The 24331-nt window shown below is 37.4% G+C and overlaps 1 protein-coding gene across 2 annotated transcripts in view; it reads left to right on the top strand.

Moving 5' to 3' along the window:
* CHD1 (chromodomain helicase DNA binding protein 1) overlaps nucleotides 1-24331 on the top strand; it is a 77413-nt gene that overhangs the window by 18513 nt on the left and 34569 nt on the right. For both annotated transcript variants that reach the window (XM_070412381.1, XM_070412380.1), the window contains exons 3-17: nucleotides 2786-2987; nucleotides 4172-4303; nucleotides 9096-9160; nucleotides 11716-11865; nucleotides 11997-12265; nucleotides 14821-15046; nucleotides 15194-15294; nucleotides 15490-15668; nucleotides 16524-16651; nucleotides 17389-17605; nucleotides 18257-18346; nucleotides 19541-19731; nucleotides 20403-20591; nucleotides 23003-23165; nucleotides 24000-24152. In XM_070412381.1, coding sequence (XP_070268482.1) covers nucleotides 2786-2987; nucleotides 4172-4303; nucleotides 9096-9160; nucleotides 11716-11865; nucleotides 11997-12265; nucleotides 14821-15046; nucleotides 15194-15294; nucleotides 15490-15668; nucleotides 16524-16651; nucleotides 17389-17605; nucleotides 18257-18346; nucleotides 19541-19731; nucleotides 20403-20591; nucleotides 23003-23165; nucleotides 24000-24152 — 2455 coding nt within the window. The remainder of the gene's footprint in view (nucleotides 1-2785; nucleotides 2988-4171; nucleotides 4304-9095; nucleotides 9161-11715; nucleotides 11866-11996; nucleotides 12266-14820; nucleotides 15047-15193; nucleotides 15295-15489; nucleotides 15669-16523; nucleotides 16652-17388; nucleotides 17606-18256; nucleotides 18347-19540; nucleotides 19732-20402; nucleotides 20592-23002; nucleotides 23166-23999; nucleotides 24153-24331) is intronic.

The raw sequence follows: 24331 nt of genomic DNA, 5'->3' as shown, positions 1-24331 counted from the left end.
GCTTGTGGTATTGGAAATGTTTTTGTTTTATTGACATTTTTATTTTGAATTAATTTTTAATTTCAGAAAAGTTGCAAGAATGGTACCAAGAATTTTAAACAATTAATCTCTGTTGTGAAAAGTATTAAAGATGTCTCTTTTTTTCCCCCATTGACCTCCTCCACGCCAGGCCTTCTCCACACTATTGTCTATGTTCATGAGTTATGCATCTATGCATAAAAGTTCTTTGCAAGAATGTTTTTTATATACCTTTTGCACAGATTCACTAATTTTTAAATTTTTGCTGAATTTTCCTGTTATTTTCTCTCTCTCTCTGTCTCTGTGTGTGTGTGTGTGTATACACACACACACACACATACACACATGAGTATAAATCTGATTGTTTATGAAAGGGGGATATAAACATTCTTATTCATAATTTGCTTATGTTAAAAAAGGGGGGAAATAAGTTTTAAAAATAATTACTAAATGGGGAGAGAGGGCATAGTATAGAGGAGATAAGATGGAAGCTGGACTTTGACTATAAGTTTCGCAGCTCTCAGGTTCAATCCAAGTAAATAATAAATCCAAATGAATAAAAAGCAAATGACCCTAATTATAAATCAATTGGCCATACAGAATTAGATTTTTTCAGTTGACTTTATGACAATAATATGATTATGGGAGCGAGTTTTCCTAAAGGACAAAAAGAATTGTAAAGAAATCTTGTTCTTAACTGTACTAAGAATAACTAAACAAAGTAAATAAATACTTTATACTTCTAATATCTAAGGTAGAAACATTCTAATAATAAAGCTATGCCACTAGAGTAGCCTAGATTCAGGCTGTTTGCTTTTATCTCCAGCCAGAACCATGTCTTGCCTAATAATAAGGAATGTTGACTCCCTATTCATCTTGAAGGACTGTCAAGATATGACTAAGATATAGGCCCATGATGGGCCCCTCACCCCCAGATTAAATAATTTATTTGTTTACTTTTCCGAGTATTTGTTGAGTAGCCACCTGTAAAAGGTACTATGGTAGGTACTCTGGAAAAATAAAGAGTACCCTCAAGAAGCTTATAAACAATTAAAGTGAAATTCCTTTTGCCTATTCTTTCCTAAAGAATTAGTTCAACTATGCTTTCTTCTAAATGTTCTGATATTACTGTACCAAACTTGGTTGTGTCATCAGTGCTCCCTTTATACCTGGATCCATTATCTTAAATATAGCACAGAATGGTATTTATTGATTGACATGACCATCTATCCATACCAGGCTTATGAAGTTCTCTAAAGGACTGTCTCATCTCCATCTTTCCAGTGCCTAACATGGTTGTTCTCAGTTAAGTTTATTGAATAAGTAGATGTCTCTTACGTATCAGGTCACAGTAGAATGAAATTGTATGTAAGGAAAAATATCTTCTCTAATGTTCTTGCTAAAAGTTCTCTCAAGGGACTCAAGTAAAATAGGGATATTTTTTGTTTTGTTTTTTTGTTTTATAAATCTTTATTATTGAAAGTATTACATATGCTCCCCCCCCCTTTTTTTTAAGGGATAGTTTTTTTTTTTGTTTTACTTAATTAAAAGGCAGTGTTCTGTTTTTAGACCTCAGAACCATGTGATCAGAGGATAGAAATTGTCACAAAAATGATTTTTATATCATAGCTCTTAGGAACCAAATTTTTGTTTATTGTTTCTATATTTCCATTGAAAAAATCTGTATATATTTGTATTTTAAACATTTTAATTTATATCTCACATTTGAAATAAAAACTTTTCTTGCAAACTTTTATGCCACTGTTTCCATGTAGAAATTATTAACTCCTTGCTCTTGGAAAGGAGAATTACTTTTAGGAAGTAATTCGTTTTAATGAAATCTATTTTCATAGAGTAATACTTCCATCTGGTGGTTTTTCTGAAAATTACAACAGAAGACTTGAAGCATGAATTTTTCTTTATATAGATAACAACATTACCTATTGTTGCTTATAAAGCCAGATGAAATTACATCAAAGGCTGTCTGTGTGTCAAAATTTTTATTCTGTAATTTTCAATAATTCAAATGTGAATGGCCTTGGGGATAATAATAATTTATATATTCAGTTGTTTAGTTCAGACCATATCTAGGCTTCCCTGAACTGAAAATTAGTAATGGGGAAATTGATAGTTTCTCAATGAACAATTAATTGCTTTCACGTTCGTGTGTATAGAGGTTAGGAAAGATTGTGAGAATTTGCTGTTATTTTAGATTATTACTGTGGAATCATGACATCGATTTTCTCAGAGAAACAATTACTGATTTTACTTTTTAGTACCTTGTATTTTATATTAGCCTAGTTATAATAAATCACATTTTCCTAAAATGATAAAACATAGATATAAACTTGAAAACAAGTAGAAACTACAAATAAACTTCCACCTGTTACCATGAGAATTTTCAACACATTTTTTTAACCTTTTTTTCACAAGTTCTACTTAATATTTTACTATAGCCAAATTGCCTCTTAAGAATATTCTTGTGGCTTAAACTTTCCGAGTTTGTAGCCCAGGATTCTGTACTTGGTAGAATATGTTCATTATCTTGGAGGAAGATTGTGATCTGATTACTTATGTTTTGGCCCAAATTGTACAAAATCTATTAACCATGTCAGTTATTAGTATAAATTAACCTTATTTCCTTTTTCTATTTGGCCATAGAAAGTTTGAAATAAAGTTTAATGATTTGCGGCTTTCTGGTGACTTTTTAAGAAAGATTAAATTCCTAATGAATTTTGTTTGAAATCTGTTCATTTTCATATTGCAGCCAGTCGGATGATGATTCTGGGTCAGCTTCAGGCTCTGGATCTGGTTCCAGTTCTGGAAGCAGTAGTGATGGAAGCAGTAGCCAGTCAGGTAGCAGTGACTCTGACTCTGGATCTGAATCGGGCAGTCAGTCAGAGTCTGAGTCAGACACTTCTGGAGAGAACAAAGTTCAAGCAAAACCACCAAAAGTTGATGGAGCTGAGGTAATAAATAAAGTATGCAATGAAGGAAGATTTATAACATTGATTCTCTTTTTTTAAAAACATGTTTTTATTGATTTTAGAGAGAGAAGAAGGGAGGAGGATAGAGAAATAGAAACATCTGAGAGAGAAACATCGATTGGCTGCCTCCTGCACTCCTTCCTCCCCACTGGGGATTGAGCCACAAGTTGGGGCATATGCCCTGACTGGAAAACATGCACTGACCAGGAATTGATCTGGGGACCTCTTGCTTCATGGGTTGACACTGAACCACTAAGCTACACTAGCCAGATAATTTATAGCATTCTTTATCTAGCTTTTATAAGCATTAATTTTAATTAAAATTTACTTTCAGTGATTTTCACTTATGGTTAAATATCTGTGGAATAATTGGCTTGGAAGAGAATATGTAACTATAAAAACATCAAATACAAAATAAACACACACCAAACCTATTCTTCTTTGTGAGGCAGACATTGAGTTTCATGTTTAGTGTCCAACAGATAAATATTAAAGACTTTGTGAGATCTTTTTGTTACTTCTACAGTGTCTGATCTCTACTTTCAAGATCTTCATGGAGATACTTTATTGCTAGTAGCAGGAGAACTCTGCTTCCTTGAAGATAACTGATAGAATAAACTAAGGGACAGTCTGCTTGTAAAAGCTACTACAAGACTTAATAAAACTTGTCTACACTTCATAATAGCATATGTAGTATTACTTAGAGATCCAATCCTAATTTATTATTATTTATAATCCAGAATATAAATAAACACACATAGCTTTTTTCATGGAGAAAATATTGTCAGGAGAAAAAAAAAGTTCTTAGTAGTGTAGCTGATTTGCATTCTGACTTAAGCTCTTCATGTTTACTTCACACCACTTAGAAAAAATAAGCAGCCATACTTGGAGTAACACTGGTGTCTCATATTATCACTTTGTTTCTGAAAGTTAACTTGTAACACAAAAGAACATTGTCTATGAAACTTGCATAAATATTTATATGCAACTAAAGGTCAACATTTTATCTTTATTAGATTGCACTAATATTATATTACATGTGAGTAAGGAAGGTAATCTTTATTATTTGGAGGCAGTGAAAATGTTGGTAGTGCTTTTCAATAAAATAACCTCTTTTCAGTTTTTTTCAAAACTTTATCCTTTACTGGTCCATATTTCTATTATAGTTTTGGAAATCCAGCCCTAGTATTCTGGCTGTTCAGAGATCCGCAATGCTCAAGAAGCAGCAGCAGCAGCAGCAGCACCAGCAGCAACAACAACAACAACAACAAGTTTCATCTAATAGTGGATCAGAAGAGGTGAGTTTTCATTATGAAAGCTAATATTTTAAAAGTAGACATGATGCCTAATTATTTAAGTAGGAAGGTACTTAAGAGATTATTAGAAATAATAAGTGTTTTTAAAGGATAGGAGATCACTACATTTAAATATGTGTATCAAGAGTCTTGAAATAGAGATTTTACCTAATAATTGTACTTTTAAGGATTAATCCAAAATAAGAAATGGAAATTGGTGTGCATTTGCTCATCAAAGCAAAACTAGAAATAAGCTAAATGTGAATACCAGGAAAATACACATATGTATGTGTTTACACATATATGAATGAAGAAATAATACACTGTTTAAATCATATTTATACAGAATATTAATAAAATTCTCAACATATTTTTAAAAGAATAGGCTGCAGCTATAAACGCTGTAGTTCCTATGTGCATGTGAGCCTAATAAGGGAGAAAAATATTAAAATTTGACATACCAACAATTAAGATTCTTTATTGAGGTCATACTAGGCAATAATAATGGTCTCCAGAGTTGATAGATTCATTTTTTCAATTACAGTTGACATTCAGTATTATATTGTATCAGGTGTACATCATAGTGGTTAGACATTTATAAGTGGTCCCCTCTCCCCTAAGTCTAATATCTACCTGGCACCATACATAGTTATTACAATACTAGAGGCCCAATCTCGTGAGGAAGTGCCCCGCCTCCCGCTGTGTGAGGAGGCACCCCACGGGCCGCCTAGAAAGTCAGGCTGGACCGTCCCTGACTTCTGCCCCAGGCCCCCCTTGCCCCCATGCCTGTGTCCGCTCCGGGCCGCCGGAGCTGCTGCACTTGCTGGGGCAGGATCCCCTTTCTCTGCTCCAGGCCTCACCTTCACCTGTCCAGTTGTCCTGATAGGGTGTCCTGGCCTAATTTGCATATTACCTCTTTATATATTAAGATTATTGACTATATTCCCTGTGCTGTAATTTACATCTCTGTAACTCTTATAACTGCCAATTTGTACTACTTAATCCCTTCACCTTTTTCTGTCAGCCCTCTAACCTTCCTCCCATGTGGCAACTATAAGTTTATTCTCTGTATCTATAAGTTTGTTCCTGTTTCTATTCACTTTTTTTAAAAAAAATTCCACATTTGAGTGGAATTATGTGGTATTTGTCTTTATCTGACTTATTTCACTTAGCATAATATCCTCTAGGTCCATCCATGTTGTTGCAAATAGTAAGATTTCATTCTTTTTCATGTTAGAGTACTATTCCATTTTATATATGTACCACATCATTATCCAATTGTCTATCGATGGGAACTTATCTTCGGTATTTTATATGCAATGTTCTTTTTTTGTTTTTATTGATTTCAGAGAGAGGAAGGGAGAGAGAGACAGAAACATCAATGGTGATGTTTGATCCGCTGCCTCCTGCATGCCCCCTACTGGGGATCAAGCCTGCAACTCAGGCATGTGCCTTGACCAGGAATTGAACCTGGATCTCCTGGTTCATGAGTCAGTGCTCAACCATTGAGCCATACGAGCGGGGCATTATAGCCTTTATTTTTAAAGTCTATTTTGTCTGATACAAACATAGCTGCTCCAGCTTCTTTTCATTTCCTTTTGCATAAAATAGCTTTTTCCATCTCTTTATATTCGGTTTGTGTGTGTCTTTCAATCTGAAGTGGGTCTCTTGTGCATGTTGCCAAATTGTTGTCTTATTTTCTTCTCCATTCAGCTGCCCTGTCTTTTGATTGGAGCATTTAATTCATTCCATTTAAAGTAATTATTTATAGGTATGTGGTGACTGCCATTTTATTTGTAGTTTTCATCATTTTTTTAACTCCTTAAAGAAGTCCCTTTAACATCTACACTAATAAAAGAGAAAAATGGTAATTGGTGTACAACCGCTACCCTTCCCATTGGCTAATTAGCGAGATATGCAAATTAACCACCAGCCAAGATGGCGGTTAACTGTCAACAAAGATGGCGGTTAATTTGCATATGTAGGCACAATGCAGGAAGGCAAAAGGGAAAGCACAGAAGAAGCCCCCTGGCACTGACAGTGATCAGAAACCCAGGGGGGAGCTAAAAGCCGGGGGACAGGGCAAAGGCGGCCCCCAGGGCCGCCTTTGCCCTGCCCCCCAGCCATGATCGGAGAATCCTGGCTTTGCCGCACTGGCCAGTGATAGTGGGAAGTAGGGGTGGAGCCAGCGATGGGAGCTGGGCAGGGGCGGAGTCCACGATCGGGGGCGGCTGCAGCTTGGGGGGTCCCCAGCCCCGGCCAAACGCCTCGGCCAGAGGCCTTAGGCCCGGCAGGGCTGGCTGCAGCTGGGGTCCCTGCTGCCCGGGCCCAACGCCTCGGCCAGAGGCGTAAGGCCCGGGCAGGGGCGGAGTCCACGATCGGGGGCGGCTGCAGCTTGGGGGGTCCCCTGCCCGGGCCTAACGCCTCGGCCAGAGGCGTAAGGCCCGGGCAGGGGCGAGTCCACGATCGGGGGCGGCTGCAGCTTGAGGGGTCCCCTGCCTGGGCCTAACGCCTCGGCCAGAGGCCTTAGGCCCGGGCAAGGGCGGCTGCAGCTGGGGGTCCCTGTTGCCCGGGCCCAACGCCTCGGCCAGAGGCGTGAGGCCCGGGCAGGGGCGGAGTCCATGATGGGGGTACTGCAGCTTGGGGGGTCCCCGCTGCCCGGGCCCAACACCTCGGCCAGAGGCGTAAGGCCCGGGCAGGGGCGGAGTCCACGATCGGGGGCGGCTGCAGCTTGGGGGGTCCCCTGCCCGGGCCTAACGCCTCGGCCAGAGGCGTATGGCCCAGGCAGGGGCGGAGTCCATGATCGGGGGGCGGCTGCAGCTTGGGGGGTCCCCTGCCCGGGCCTAATGCCTCGGCCAGAGGCCTTAGGCCCGGGCAGGGGCAGCTGCAGCTGGGGGTCCCTGCTGCCCGGGCCCAACGCCTCGGCCAGAGGCGTAAGGCCCGGGCAGGGGCGGAGTCCACGATCGGGGGGCGGCTGCAGCTTGGGGGGTCCCCAGCCCGGGCCTAATGCCTCGGCCAGAGGCCTTAGGCCCTGGCAGGGGCGGCTGCAGCTGGGGGTCCCTGCTGCCCGGGCCCAACGCCTTGGCCAGAGGCGTAAGGCCCGGGCAGGGGCGGAGTCCACGATCGGGGGGCGGCTGCAGCTTGGGGGGTCCCCTGCCCGGGCCTAACGCTGCGGCCAGAGGCGTAAGGCCCAGGCAGGGGCGGAGTCCACTATCGGGGGGCGGCTGCAGCTTGGGGGATCCCCTGCCCGGGGCCTAACGCCTCGGCCAGAGGCCTTAGGCCCGGGCAGAGGCGGCTGCAGCTGGGGTCCCCGCTGCCCGGGCCCAACGCCTCGGCCAGAGGCCTTAGGCCCGGGCAGGGGCGGAGTCCACGATGGGGGTGACTGCAGCTTGGGGGGTCCCCGCTGCCCGGGCCCAACACTTCGGCCAGAGGCGTAAGGCCCGGGCAGGGGCGGAGTCCACGATCGGGGGGGGCTGCAGCTTGGGGGGTCCCCTGTCCGGGCCTAACACCTCGGCCAGAGGCGTAAGGCCCTGGCAGGGGCGGAGCCCATGATTGGGGGAGGCTGCAGCTGTGGGCTGAGGCTGCATGGGCGGCGTGGGCAATCGTAGGGAGCTGGGGGTCCCCTCCCCACCCTGATCTGGGACACCCTTCAGGGCAAGCCAGCTGGCTCCCACCGGTGCACCAGGCTTCTATCCTATATAATAAAAGGGTAATATGCACATGCAATTTTTTTTCCCAAATATATTTTATTGATTTTTTACAGAGAGGAAGGGAGAGGGATAGAGAGTTAGAAACATCGATGAGAGCGAAACTTCGATCAGCTGCCTCCTGCACACCCCCTACTGGGGATGTGTACGCCACCAGAGTACATGCCCTTGACGAGAATCGAACCTGGGACCCTTCAGTCCCCAGGCAGATGCTCTATCCACTGAGCCAAACCCGTTAGGGCGGTAATGTGCAAATTGACCCTAACAGCAGAACGACTGGGAATGACTGGTCACTATGATACACACTGACCACCAGGGGGCAGATGCTCAATGCAGGAGCTGCCCCCTGGTAGTCAGTGCACTCCCACAGGGGGAGCTCTGCTCAGCCACAAGCCAGGCTGAAGGCATCACATTGGCGATGGTGGGAGCCTCTCCTGCCTCCTCAGCAGCTCTGTGGATGTTCAACTGCAGCTTCGGCCCGCTAGCAAGTGGACATCCCCCAAGGGATGTATCACTGCCAGCTTAGGCACAATCCCCCGGGGAGGAGGCCTAAGCCAGCAGGTGGACATCCCCTGAGGGGTCCCAGACTGTGAGAGGGCACAGGCTGGGCTGAGGGACCCCCGAGTGCACAAATTTTTGTGCACCGGGCCTCTAGTTTCTTATAATGCTGGTTTGGTGGTGATAAACTCCTTGAGCTTCCTTTCTCCTTTCATGTTAAATGATAGCCTTGCTGAGTTGAGTAATCTTATTTGTAGGTCCTTGCTTTTCATCATTTTGAATATTTTATGTCTGTAAAGTTTCTGTTGAGGGAGCTCCCTTATATGTAACAGATGACAGATTTTAAAATTTTGTACAAAATGCTGACATAATGTTTACCTAATTTCACTGGCTGTATTATAAATTTGAATAGAAATGTTATTGATCACTTTATGTGCTAATGGTCTAAACATAACAACATGGGAAAAAGAGGTTTTATATTTACTGTTACTAGCAAAGTGAACTTTAAATAATATGACAAGCAAAAATTTGATGTGATGGTTAAATTGCAATCATTAATAACATTAACTTTGATTATTTTTTTCCTACAGGATTCCTCTAGCAGTGAAGATTCTGATGACACATCGAGTGAGGTCAAAAGGAAAAAGCATAAAGAGTATGTGATTTTGTGCAATTAATTACTTGCTCTCATATCAAGAAAATCCTATTGATTCTGTATTTCTTCCTTTATTAGAAATTGCTACCAAAAATGGACTTTTGTAAACTCTTGGTTCATGACATTTGATTAGGTTAATTTAAACCATTAATTATTTTTTAAATATATTTTTACTGATTTCAGAGAGGAATGGAGAGGGAGAGATAGAAACATCATTGATAAGAGAGAGTCATTGATCAGCTGCTTCCTGCACACCCCCCACTGGGGATTGGAACCCCAACCTGGGCATGTTCCCTGACTGGGAAGCAAACCATGACCCCCTGGTTCATAGGTCAACGCTCAACTACCTAGCCATGCCTGCTGGGTTAAACCATTAATTCTTGACATTTATTTTTCTGTGATGACTTAAGGTTTTTGTGCTACTTGTTTATCTCCTATAACTCCTCTCCCTTATATATTTTTAAACTTCAAAATATCTGGTTATTGATAATGTCAGAAAAATCTTAACTTCAGTATAAAGGTGTAAAGGATCAACTGATGATGGATTTGGGGTGACTCTGTTAATTTATGGTAACAGTTATTCTTACTATTCATCTGCACATGAAATTTACTTTGTAGAACTCATTTAGGAACTCACTATAATTTCTTCAAGTATTAGAAGTACTTCAGATTCTCAATTCAGATATTTAGATGGTCTGAGTTTTTTTCCTCTCATTGTTTTCGAAAGCATTTTCCTATTGTCTCTTCTTCAATTTTCTTTGATATTTTGCATTTTCACTTTGATATATCTAGCTTTGAATCTGTTACTCTGCTTTTGCATCTAATCTTATGCATCTTTAACATGAAGATGCATATCTTTTATTAGTTTCTGAAAATTCAGTCATTGTATCTGGGTATTTTCTCTCTCTAGTACTAATATTAATAGATGTAAATTTGTCTTGGATCATATCCGTTGTATATATTTATTGGATCATCTATCCTATCTTCCATGAATCTTACTATATATGTTTTATATCTTTTTATTTCTATGCTACAATCTGGCTAATTTTCCCAGATCTGTCTTCTACTTTACTAAGTTCATTTTCAGCTATTGTGTCTCATCAGATATGTAACTCTTCTTCAGTTAGTAATTTCTAAACTCAACATAGGTGCAAGCAAAGAATAAGAGTAATGTCGGGCCGTAACTGGTTTGGCTCAGTGGATAGAGCATCAGCCTGTGGATTGAAGGGTCCCAGGTTTGATTCTGGTCAAGGGCATGTACCTTGCTTGCTGGCTCGATTCCCAGTAGGGGGCGTGCAGGAGGCAGCCCATCAATGTTTCTCTCTCATAAATGTTTCTAACTCTATCTCCCTTCCTCTTTGTAAAAATCAATAAAATATATATATTTTAAAAAGAGTAATGTTGGATGATTAATAGACTTGCTTGGATATAAAAATCATAATTTATATTATAAAAATATAAAATGGAGATTTTTCATATATTCTGCCACTTGTTACTGCTAATGTGTAAACTCTGAAAAGATTTCAAGCCAAAACCGGTTTGGCTCAGTGGATAGAGCGTCAGCCTGCGGACTGAAGGGTCCAGGGTTCGATTCTGGTCAAAGGCATGTACCTGGGTTGCGGGCACATCCCCAGTAGGTGATGTGCAGGAGGCAGCTGATCGATGTTTCTCTCTCATCCATGTTTCTAACTCTATCTCTCTCCCTTCCTCCCTTTAAAAAATCAATAAAATATATTTAAAAAATCCTCAACAAAATAAAAAAAAAAGATTTCAAGATAAAAAAGAATTTGTTTCTCTATTATGTTTTTATTATAAACCAGATCTTATCATATGTACTTGCTTATGTAACCATTAACATAGTCATTAGTACAAGAGATTCAGAGCAATGGAGTAGAAGCAGTGACTGTGAGACAGTTCTTATATAGAACTCATTGTAAATCTTTTATTCGGAATTTATATTATGGCAGAATATTAAAATGTGCGTCCACTATTTTGTTTGTACATGTTGATTGGAATTAGACTGAAAATAGTAATGTAGGTAATAATTAAAGGTTGAGATGGGCTGATTTTTCAAAAATATATTTTCCCATATTCTGTTTTAAGTTTTTTGATGAACATGTACTATTTTTTAAAATCAGTTTTGAAGGGTATATTTTTAAATTCACTATCTCCAGATAATTGTAAGAGATTTGAATTTTTGTTTTTAAGTGGGTAAGTATGATCAATATACAATATTTTAAAAATTAAACCCTGTGTTTCTTAAAATTAGTATACTGTTTTCATCCATAGTGATAATCAAACTAACATTTATGTATGGCCATTCATTGAGGTATAAATGATTAACAAAACTCTGGAGTTATGGGAGAAATCTATGACAAATATTTTCTAGAATGTTTTTCTTTTTCTACAGACACAAGTGTTTTTAGTATGCATGAAAGCAACAATATTTTTAATATTTAGAATACAATTTATTTTATTATTTTTGTATTTTATCAGATAAAATTTGCAATAGGATGTAAATATAAATAAATGTATTTTATATATTTTACGTACAGTGAAGATTGGCAGATGTCTGCATCAGGATCTCCATCTCAATCTGGTTCAGATTCAGAATCTGAAGAAGGAGGAGATAAAAGCAGTTGTGATGAAACGGAATCTGATTATGAACCAAAAAACAAAGTTAAAAGTAGAAAACCTCAAAATAGGTAAATATGTTCTCAATTTGCTGAAAATTGTTGGTTATAGAAGGTATTTATTCTTTTTGTATATAGTTTCTCAACTCTGGTTTTATGACATTGTTTCTATAAAACACCTCTCTCTCCCTGGTCTTTCCTAGATCTAAGTCAAAAAATGGAAAGAAGATTCTTGGACAAAAAAAGAGACAGATTGATTCATCTGAGGAGGACGACGATGAAGATTATGATAATGATAAAAGAAGTTCTCGTCGCCAAGCAACTGTCAATGTGAGCTATAAGGAAGATGAAGAAATGAAAACAGATTCTGATGACCTCCTTGAAGTCTGTGGAGAGGATGTTCCTCAACCCGAGGAAGAGGAATTCGAAACAATAGAACGATTTATGGATTGTCGGATTGGGAGAAAAGGAGGTATTTAAAAACAAAACACGTTTACTGTTTGGTGGTTTCAATAATATTACTAGATTAATAAAATATTTCTTGAAGATTTTTTAATTTTGAAAGCCAAGATTGTAGATTTTCTTCTGTTTTACTTATTTGCTGTAAAATATACTTTGCATTGCTTGAGTATTTTCTTCCCAACAAATAGGTATTTAATCTCAGTTCATGTATTTCAGATAAATATAAAATTTTTAACCTGTGTATTTGAGTTTTTCTGTTGCCATGCCTAAATAATAGTTATATAGGTACTTTTGATTTCACAGAGTTTGGTTTTTTTCTTTCTTGTTCTGATTTTGGAGAGTTTTTTTTTTTTTTAATGTATTTTTGTTTTACCTCAAATATGTGGGTTAATTTTCCTTTTCTTGACATGCATTTTTCTCCTTTTTGTATTATCGAATAAAACGGTAATATGCTAATTAGACAGGACATCTTCCATATGACCTTCCAGGAATCCTTCCGGACAAAGCCATGGTGGCGGGGCCGAGGCAGAGGCGGTTAGGGATCATCAGGCCGGCAGGGGAGAGCAGTTAGGGATCAGGCCAGCAGGGGAGAGCAGTTAGAGGGATCAGGCCATCAGGGGAGAGCAGTTAGGGGGATCAGGACGGCAGGCAGGTGAGTGGTTAGGAGCCAGTGGTTCGGGATTGCAAGAGGGATGATCAACTGCCGGTTTAGGCCCGATTCCTTAGGGATCGGGCCTAAACCAGCAGTTAGACATCCCCTAAGGGGTCCTGGATTGGAGAGGGTACAGGCCATACTGAGGGACATCCCCCCTCCCCCATGCACAAATTTCGTGCACCGGACCTCTAGTCTACACTAATAAAAGAGAAACATGCAAATTGGTGTCACTCCGCTACGCCCACCAGCCAATCAGAGTGAGTATGCAAATTAACCCAACAAAGATTGTGGTTAATTTGCATACGCAGGCGTGGAGCGAAGACTGAAGACAGCGTAGAAGGAAGCCAAGTGCTGCAGAAGGGAGCAAAGCAGTGGAGAAGGGAGGGAGCAGAGGCAGCGGAGACGGGAGTGGAGCCGAGGCAGCGGAGAAGGGAGCGAAGCCCGCCTTGGCGGGTTTCACTCCCTTCTCCGCTGCTTCACTCCAGCTGCAGAAAGCCCTATTCTTGCAGGAATCTTTCTGCAACGGGCCTCTAGTTGAGATATAATTGACATACAGCATTGTATAAGTTTAAGTTGGACAGCATAATGATTTACCTGTATTGCAAAATAATTACCACAATAAGTTTAGGTAACATCCAATAGCTCATAGATACAATAAATAAAAAAGGAAAGAAAGAAAAATTTCTCCAGTGTGAGAATTTTTAGAATCTGCTCTCTTAGTAAGGTGTAGTACATAGACACAATGGAATACTACTCAGCCATAAAAAAGGATGAAATAGCGCCATTTGCAACAGCATGGATGGACCTTGAGAGTATGCTAAGTGAAATAAGTCAGTCAGAAAAGGCTAAGAACCATATGAATTCACTCATGTGAGATATAAAACTGAAACTCATGAATACAAACAGCAGAGTGGTGATTGCCAGAGGGGGCCCTAATGTATGGTGACAGGAGAAGATTTGACTGGGCCGTGAGCACACAGTGCAATATACAAATCTTATAATGTAAAAACCCACACCCGAAACCTATATGTTTATGTTGACCAATATCACCCCAGTAAATTTAATTAAAAAAAAAAAAAAGAATCTACTCTCTTAGTAACTTTCAAATCTACCATATAGCAGTGTTGACTATAGTCATTATGTTATACATTACATCCTAGTACTATTTATCTTATAACTGGAATTTTGAACCTTTTGGCTACTTTCATCATATTCCTCCCACCTCTGATAACTATAAATCTAATCTCTTTTTCTACTAGGTTGTTTGGTGTTTTTTTTTTTTTTAAAGCTTTTGTACATGAGAGCATATAGTATTTGCCTTTCTCTGTCTGACCTATTTCACTCAGCATAATGCCCTCAAAGTCCATGTCACAATGGCAGATTTCCTTTTTAATGGATGATAATGGATGATAATATTCATATATATATGTGTGTGTGTATATCAAACTTTCTTTATCCATTCATCTGTTGCTGGATGGACACTTAGATTGTTTCCTTGGCTTGGCTATTATAAATGATGCTACAGTGAACATGGGAGTGCAGGTATTTCTTTGACATAGTGATTTCAGGCATGCAGCTTTTAAAAATGATTTTAAGTTATTTTAGTTTCTAAGTATCAGTCTCCCAATCAACAGTTATTGTATATTGCTGTATACTCTTAGGTTTGCCACTAAGTTTTGACCTTGTTTTTTCTAATTTTAATACTGAGGTGATTAAATTAGATAATTTTTCTGTTCTAAAATTCTGAGTTTTTATTGCATACATATAATGTAACTTCACATAAATTCCTGTGCCCTGATATTTGACTTACGAGAGCATATATTTTTCTATTCATATTCTTTAATTTTTGAGTTGAATGGAAGTATTCCTATAACAGAATTACAGGGAATGTATTGTGCTTTGCTTTTCAGCTACTGGTGCTACAACAACCATCTATGCAGTTGAAGCAGATGGTGACCCAAATGCAGGATTTGAAAAAAACAAGGAACCAGGAGAAATCCAATATTTAATTAAATGGAAAGGATGGTCCCATATTCACAATACTTGGGAGACAGAAGAAACCCTTAAACAGCAGAATGTTAGAGGAATGAAAAAATTGGATAATTATAAGAAAAAAGATCAGGAAACAAAAAGATGGTAAATATGACATGTATTAATATTTTTATAGATTTAAGATTATTACTAAGGTTTTTATTAACAAGGAGTACATGTTACTGATAGTTTTTTGGGGGACAGGTTATTTAGGCAAGATTTTGAAGCATGTTCCTTGCTTTAATATTTCAGGTTGAAAAATGCTTCTCCAGAAGATGTGGAATATTATAATTGCCAGCAAGAACTTACAGATGATCTGCATAAACAGTATCAAATAGTGGAGCGAATCATTGGTTAGTAATAAATGTTTCTAATTAAACATCTGAAAAAAATCTTAAATTTACTGCTTACACATTAAACACAGTAGCTTGCTTTTATGAAATAATAGAGTATTGTAAAACATGATTAATTTTTACTTGTGTAATTTTTAACAAGAATTATTCATTGGGTAAGATTTAATTTTAAACAAAATCTGATTTATCTCACAGCTCATTCCAATCAAAAGTCAGCAGCTGGTTATCCTGATTATTATTGCAAATGGCAGGGCCTTCCATACTCAGAGTGCAGCTGGGAGGATGGTGCTCTCATTTCCAAAAAGTTTCAAGCATGTATAGACGAATATTTTAGCAGAAATCAGTCAAAAACCACTCCTTTTAAAGATTGCAAAGTGAGTATTATTTCACATTTTTAATATTGAAAATGTATTTGTGCATCTTAAGTATTACAAGTCCAGGTTAGAGAGTTAGATCCTGATTTTGGATAGGCTAAGAAAGAACTACTTGGTTGGTAAATCTTATAGGAAATGATATTCCTGTAATTACTGTGTGATCTTAGATGTGGCACTGTCTTTTAGCCTTGGTGAGCAAAACTGTGTCAGAAAGATGATAAATTGGTGGTGGTAGTTGTGGTGAGTAAGTTTAGGACAAAAAAATAGAACATCCTCTGGAAACTAGGTGTATATGATTGGTTTAAAAGGTAGTGAATATTTTCTTTGAAGGTAGGAAAGGAAAAGTCACGTATCTATAAGGTATCCAGGCCTACCATGCCTAATATAAGATCTGTGTATTTTAAGTTATTATTAGTGATAATTTTGGGGTCTAAGTACCACTGGAATTTCTTATTACAAGATTGAATTAAATTAATAATGGTAACTTAGAAATCAGAAATCCAATAGGAGGGTAAGCCAGTTTTATGATTTATTTCTATGTCAGGGCTTAGCAGTGCTTAAAGTGAATGGATAACATAGCTGGAAATACACAAGACCCAAATATTTCATCAGGAACTTAATTATCTCTTTAATTTTTCATTCAAAAGGAGGGCAAAATGTTTCACTGTATGTTCTTGTTATAATAATAGAAGACAGTCTCCTTTAACTGAATCAAGTATATTTTGAGTCATGGAATTTCTGAATTTGATTTGAGATGATATTTCAAAATTTATGGGAAAAGCTGAGATTTTTCATCCTTTAATATAATTTCTTACATTTAATAATTTTTCATATTAACATTTATTTCTACTAAAGGTATTAAAACAAAGGCCAAGATTTGTAGCCCTAAAGAAGCAGCCATCCTATATTGGGGGACATGAAGGTTTAGAATTAAGAGATTATCAACTGAATGGTTTAAATTGGCTTGCTCACTCTTGGTGCAAGTAAGTGTATTTTGAATCATCTGTTCAATTTGGAAGGGTAAGATTGTTACAATTATAGGATTTGGAAAAGATTCCCCAACATAAAGAATGAGACCCTTTAGTATTTATATGCAAGTCTTTGAATTGCTTGTACATAAACAATACTTATTACATACTAAGAAGAAAAAGTAATGTCGTTTTTAGTTTAACCTGTCACAGTACTTAAGTTTTTGTTCATCTTAAACTCAGAACATATATATTCCTATCCCACACTAGTCTTGGACTATTTCTCTTCTTCCCAGTTATTTCTAATACCCGGTTAGCCCTTCCATTTTTTCCTCTCTCTCCCATGTCCACTGCTCCATTATTAACAATATAAGGTGACTCTAGGGTGCTTTTTTTTTTTTAACTTTACCATAGCTATAGTTTTTCCTGCTATATGTTCTTCCTACTTTTTACTTAATATATTCGAACTCTACCATTGGAAGATGGATTGAGTTCTTGGCTACATAGTTGATTAATTGGAAAATACTTTCAATTTCTAAGATTCTTCTGCCCTAAAATGGTAAACTCCCTCTGCTTTTCTTATACCTTTACCTTTGTTATTTAAAGCTAATAAAAGTGGTATATTGTATATAATACCTTTCAGATTAATTTTATTTAACTGGTCATATAAACTTATACTTGAATTATGTAAAAAGTTTCTTTGTAAATTTGAATCTTTATTGCATACATGATTTTTGTTTTTAACTTTGTAGAGGAAATAGTTGCATACTTGCCGATGAAATGGGCCTTGGAAAAACAATACAGACGATTTCATTTCTGAACTATTTGTTTAATGAACATCAATTATATGGACCTTTTCTATTAGTAGTACCACTCTCCACTCTCACGTCCTGGCAAAGGGAAATTCAGACATGGGCTTCTCAAATGAATGCTGTGGTTTATTTAGGTGACATTAACAGTAGAAACATGGTAAGTGGTATCTTCACAAATTTATGAAATATAGGCATACTTTTCTTTGAAGAGAAATATTTCATTTGTTTTCTGGTCTTAGTTTCTAACATAGAACTTGCCAAAAAGTAAGTGCTCAGTACATTTTTAATTGGCTGTAATTAAAAATCAAATTTTGGTTTATTGTTACTTTATAGATTATTTTTTCTTTCTAATGGAAAATTTCAAATATACATGAAATCCAACAGAAGAGTATAATAAACCTTCATGTGCCTATCTCCAGCTTCAAAGTTTTAACTCATTGCCAGTTTTGTTTCATCTGTTCCTCTACCTGGTATTTTCCTCCCAATTATTGGGAAGCAAATCACAGATATCATATTTCATCCATAAATGTTATTAAATGAGTTAATCACTAGTGTTGTGTTAACTTTCTTCAGTGAAAAGTGTACAGTATTAAAAGACCTGTGTGCTTTATTTTATGGAAGATTTTGATACATTTTACTTACATGGTTAACAGCTTGTTGGGCTATATAAGGAATAACAAAACTATTTTATTATATAAGCATGTATATAATTTTTGTGTGTTTTGAATGGATTTTATTTTAGAAATCCAAGTAAAGTTATACTATTTAAAATGTGTATCTTAAAATTATCTTTAACATTTCTTGATAGATAAGAACTCATGAATGGATGCATCCCCAGACCAAACGGTTAAAATTTAACATACTGTTAACAACTTATGAAATTTTATTGAAGGATAAGGTGTGTATTCCTATGTTTTTGTTTGATGGATGTCAATTTTTTCTTTATAATGTGTGTGGACAGAATGAGATAGTAAATTAAGGGTCAACACTCTGTAGCCCAGTGGTTCTCAACCTGTGGGTCACGGCCCCTTTGACGGTCGAACGACCCTTTCACAGGGGTCGCCTAAGACCATCCTGCATATCAGATATTTACATTACGATTCATAACAGTAGCAACATTACAGTTATGAAGTGGCAATGAAAATAATTTTATGGTTGGGTCACAACATGAGGAACTATATTTAAAGGGCCAGAAGGTTGAGAACCACTGCTGTAGCCCTTGAACTAAGAAGAATATTTACATTTTAAAAGGTTGTAAAAACAAACCAAAGAATATGCAACAGAGACCATACCTTTGTCTGGAAAGCCTAAAATATTTCCTGCCTGGCTCTTTAAATAAAAGTTTGCCAACTCTTAACTTATATGAAACTAGTTTGGTGTAGTGTGTTGATTTATGAGAGGAGGAAGGTAGGTAGCTAGCAGGATTGAACTGTCACTGCATGCAGCACTATTCTAAATGCTTTATAGCTATTGTCTTGTTTCTTTATAATATCTCAATTCTCATTTACTTTACAAGATACTGCTATCTCTATTTTATTGGAAAGAAAAATCAAGTCTCAAAAGGATAATGAACTTAACCTAAGGTCATACAACTATTAAGTAACAGAATAAAGTCTCTGATTTAAGTCAGACACGTGTTTATATATGAGAAATGTATAGTTCTAGAAGCATACGATGAATTCTATAATTGGAGTAAGATACTGTTTCAAATTTGTATTATGTCTTCTCCAAGTTGACATTAATAAAGGCTTTTCCTGGACTTGGGTTAAAAATCTCTTGTAAAAATTTTAAATGATATTAGTGTTTTGTTTTTAGTCTGTAAATTGATAAAAATGTTCACTTGATATTATGCTCTGTTTTCTAATGACTAAATTGTTCGTGGAAGGAACTTTATTTTCATGTTTAATTACTTGATTTGAGGATTCCAGTTAATCTTAAAATGATAAAATTTTCATTTGAAATCTGAGTTAGGTTTGGTTTTAATTTTAATTTGCCTCATTTTAATAATTTGAATTACAGTCAAATGAGAAGCATAAGTTTGAATTCAATTTTTCTCTCAAAATATTAACTGTATTTTTCTGTTCATTTTAAGGCATTCCTTGGTGGTCTAAATTGGGCATTTATAGGTGTAGATGAAGCACATCGATTAAAGAATGATGATTCTCTTCTGTATAAAACTTTAATAGACTTTAAGTCCAATCACCGTCTCCTTATCACTGGAACTCCTCTACAAAACTCCCTCAAAGAGCTCTGGTCTTTGCTTCATTTCATTATGCCAGAAAAGTAAGATAAATCAGGATATACAATATTAATGTTTTTATGCTAAGTTTAGCAGGAAGTAATAGTGTAGGTAATAAGGTCAATAAGAGATTTTGTTGTCCTAAAACATTGGCCCACAGATTATTAAGAAGGAAAAAAAAGGAAAATGGGATATTTTATATTTGTAAGTGCTATGTTAATTTTCTCATTTTGTAAATAAATAAAGGAGCCCATTTTAATAAAAGTTGATTTTGCCCATGTTCAGAATATACCTTGCTTAAAACACTCAAATCTGATTACTTTGCTAGTAATCCTATTTTCTAAGTAAGGAAAACTAGACCAAATGTGTATAATAACTTTTTCAGGGTCACATACATACTCTATCTGTAGTTTCAGAACTTTAAGATTATATCATTTGAGAAATATTTTAGTGATAATTACTCCTGTATTTGAAAAATCTTCATCTTTATTTAACTCAAGGATTTTCATAATTTTTATAAAACAACTTATATTTTATCTTTATGGATATATAGTGGACTTGTTGGGAAGGATAGTTATTAAAACTGAAAAATTTTAGCTAATTTTTCCCTAAAAAAAAAAAATCTATTTTTTGTTTACATATGAATACCCTGAAAAAAATCTCATCTGCAATATGACTGTTTTTAGTGATTCTTCCATTTTCTTAACTTTGTAAGGTTTTCTTCCTGGGAAGATTTTGAAGAAGAGCATGGCAAAGGCAGAGAATATGGTTATGCAAGCCTCCACAAGGAACTTGAGCCATTTCTGTTACGCAGAGTTAAGAAAGACGTGGAAAAATCACTTCCTGCTAAGGTTGAGCAGATACTAAGAATGGAAATGAGTGCTTTACAGAAACAGTATTACAAGTAAGTTGTAAACTAAGCACATGATCTAAACATTTAATTATAAATAAGCGCCCTATACTTGTCACATTGAGGTGTCCCCATCCCCCCAATAGGGTCTTAAAACAGTTATAATTCTTGAATCCTGTGGCATATTGGGGCAAAGAAAGATTTAATGGCAATCAGTGTTCAGTGGCATCACCCATCATGGGTAATACAAAACTAAGTCATTAACCTTTTAACACATCATTAGTTGTTTTCTATTTCATACTTTATAGAGGGTTCCTTTTAAGTGTTAGGATTTCCATGGTATTAAGGCATTGTTATATAATTACTAGAGGCCCGGTGCACAGATTTGTGCACTGGTGGGGTCCCTCAGCCTGTCTTGCACCCCTCGCAATCTGGGACCTCTGGGATGTTGGAGAGCCAGTTTCAGCCCCATCCTTGCAAGCCAGGTAAGGGACCCCAATGATGCATGGATTGCATTGGGCTGCTTTCGGCTTGATCCCCCCAGGCCAGGCTGCGGGACCCACCAGTGCACGAATCTATGCACCAGGCTCTAGTCTATATCTATATATAAAAAGCCAGCAACTGGAATGGCTTAATGGCCAGAACGACTGGTCGCTATGACGCCTACTACAGCAAGCGAACCGGCTGATAAGGGGGTGGGGCCAACCTCCCGCAGCCCCTCCCCTCGGCCAGCCCCACCCCTGATCAGCCTCTCGCACCCCGATTGAGGGTGGGGCAGCCAGCCAAACACCTTGCGGGCCTTCCCCCGGCCAGCCCTTCACCTGATCACCCTCCCTCTACCTCAATAGGGGGCAGGCCAGCCGGCCAACCTCCTGCAGCCCCTCCTCCTGCCCAGCCCCACCCCAGGACTGCCTAGCCAACCTCCCCCTGGCCACTGACCCAATTGGTCCCCCACCCCATTCAGGGGCGGGGCAGGCAAGCCCACAGCCCCGCCCCTAATCTGCCCCCTCACCCCAATCTGGGGCAGGGCCTGCTGGCCAATTGCCCTCAGCCCCTCTCCCCAGCCAGCCCAGTCCCGATCAGGGTGGGCTGGCCAGGCAACCTCCTGCCGTCTCCTCCTCCCGACAGGCCCAGCCCCGATCTGCCCTGATTGAGGCCGGGCCGGCTGGACTCCACCCGTGAACGAATTCGTGCACTGGGCCTCTAGTATGCATATAAGATCTTTGGTTAATCTCTTCCCACGCTCCCCTCTCCCCTCTTCGCTCTGAGATTCATCAGTCTATTCCATGTTTCCATGCCTGTGGTTTTTGCTTCTGCATGGAGCGTCTACCCCCTGGTGGTCAGTGCATGTCATAGCTACCAGACAGTCAGCCGGTCGCTTAGGCTTTTATATATACATATACATGTACATATACATATACATATACATATGTATATATATATATAGAGAGAGAGAGAGAGAGAGAGAGAGAGAGATATGATCATTATGTAATGGACAGATAGAGGTAGAGACCATAAAGAGAAATTTAGAAAAATATTTAGGTCTGCTTTTTTTTTTTTTTTAATAATAAATCATTTTGTATAAATCATGCATGTCAGATCTTATATATTAATGAGTTAATAAATCTAATCGCATGACACATCTATTTAAATATCTAATTGCATAAAATGTACTGCATGCATTTGAATTCTCAGAAGCCTATTTTATCGTAAAATCTGTAATGCCATACATTTAAAGAAATAAATTTATTGCATGAATTTTAGGTTTTTATTATGGAAAATTCCAAATATATACAAAAAGAGGATAGTGTAATAAATTCCCATTATTCCACTTTGTTTTTTTCAACTCATCCAGTCTTTTATCTAGCCTCCTCCACTTCCCCCAACTACTATCATTTTGAAGCAAATGAGAGATATAACTGTTTTAAGTACCTTTTAAGACTGTAAAAAGGAAGAAAATAAAAGATGATAGAAAACAAATGGTTTATGATGAGAAGAATTGTGTATAATTGGGAGTAATAAAATAATCACCCATAATTTTTCCATTTCTTGTGTAATTGTAATTTAGAGAAATGGCTAAAATAGGTATTCTCATGAGATTTCTTTTAGGTCTGTACATGAGCTACCTATGGAGTGAAACTTATAGGAAGGTTAAGATAGACAATACAATTTACATTTTTAAAGTAAATTTTTTGGGGAAGGATAAATACATTCTACTCAGCTATGTTACATTAAACTTTTACCATTTTTATTTAATAGTTCAGATAACAAGTTATCGTTAGTCTTATGAACGAGGTCTATCAGTCTTGTGAACAAGATTTAGTCCATTATATGAAGCTGTTAACTTCCTAGTGGTAAAGTTTTGCTTTGGTGCTTGATTATTTTTTATGGTTTTATCATCCTGGTATTGTCCTCTTCTAAACACCATTTTCTTTTCTTTTCTTTTTTTTTTTTTTTTTGGACAGATGGATATTAACTAGGAATTACAAAGCCCTCAGCAAAGGTTCCAAGGGCAGTACCTCAGGCTTTTTGAATATTATGATGGAGCTAAAGAAATGTTGTAATCACTGCTACCTCATTAAACCACCAGACAATAATGAATTCTATAATAAACAGGAGGCCTTACAAGTAAGAATTTTAAAATACTCTAATTTTGGTAAAACAAAATTCTAGAAATGTTTATTTCAGTTATAACTGAAAATGGCTTTAATATATTGGTTAGAAGTTCTCTTTGGCTAATGTATATCTAAATAATGGTGTTTGTTATCTTTTAGTCTTTATCAATGCATTTAAAATTATAATTTATCCAATTATTTTGATCATTTTTCTAAAAATGGATCTTTCTAATTATGAGCTGTTATAATTTATCCAGCAAATCTTATTGTATTCATAATTGTGAAAAAAAAATCACTAATAATGATTATGCTGAATATGTAATGATGGCAAATGGTTGTCTTAAGAAGGATATCTTGACTTCAGATCTTACCCTTCTTACTTCAGAAAGACAGATGAGAAGTGTGAACAAAGTAGTTGACATTCAGTCACAGTAATGCTTTGAAGTGCTAGGATCATGAAGTTCTATATGTATAAACTAGAATACATTTTCTTACTCTTTCAAAACCTTTGAATGCTTAGTTCCAGTGTATTGTTTTTCAGCTTACATTTTTGGGGAAATAGTGTAATAAGTAGCAAATAGAGTGAGACCATGTCTCTTTTTTTCTCTTGAAAATATAACAAAAACCTAGGTGCCAAGTGGCAAGAAAATTTTTATCCTAAAGCATAGAGCAAAATGATAAAGGCCATCCTAGAAGATTTCGTAAATTGAAAACAAATTGTTTTCCAACTTTATGAAAATTTAAAATCTCAATTTAAAATTAAACTTGTGTTTAAGTGGTGGGGCATTTGTTTCATTTGATTAGTTCTTTTAAAAATTATAACAGTTGTAATTTATTGTTTCCTTAGCACTTAATCCGTAGTAGCGGAAAATTGATTCTTCTTGACAAGCTGTTAATTCGCCTAAGAGAAAGAGGCAATAGAGTTCTTATTTTTTCTCAAATGGTGCGGATGTTAGATATACTTGCAGAGTATTTGAAATATCGTCAATTCCCCTTTCAAGTAAGCATTTCATTTTGTCATTTTTGTTAATTTAAATTTCATGGAATTCCTCAACATATTCTTAAACCTTTGAAATTCTTCTGTAAGTGAAGATTTTTATAGAAATTACTTTCCTTTTAAGAAAATGTGTGTTTAAAAATTCTATTTGTGATCATTCCTTTTTCTTCTTGACCTTACAT

This window comes from Myotis yumanensis, unplaced genomic scaffold (assembly GCF_028538775.1).
Source record: "Myotis yumanensis isolate MYYU_CA2020_CCGP unplaced genomic scaffold, mMyoYum1.0.hap1 SCAF_4, whole genome shotgun sequence".
Classification (NCBI taxonomy): Eukaryota; Metazoa; Chordata; class Mammalia; order Chiroptera; family Vespertilionidae; genus Myotis; species Myotis yumanensis.
The sequence above is the reverse complement of the archived record's forward strand: the minus strand, read 5'-3'. Positions and strand labels throughout refer to the sequence as shown.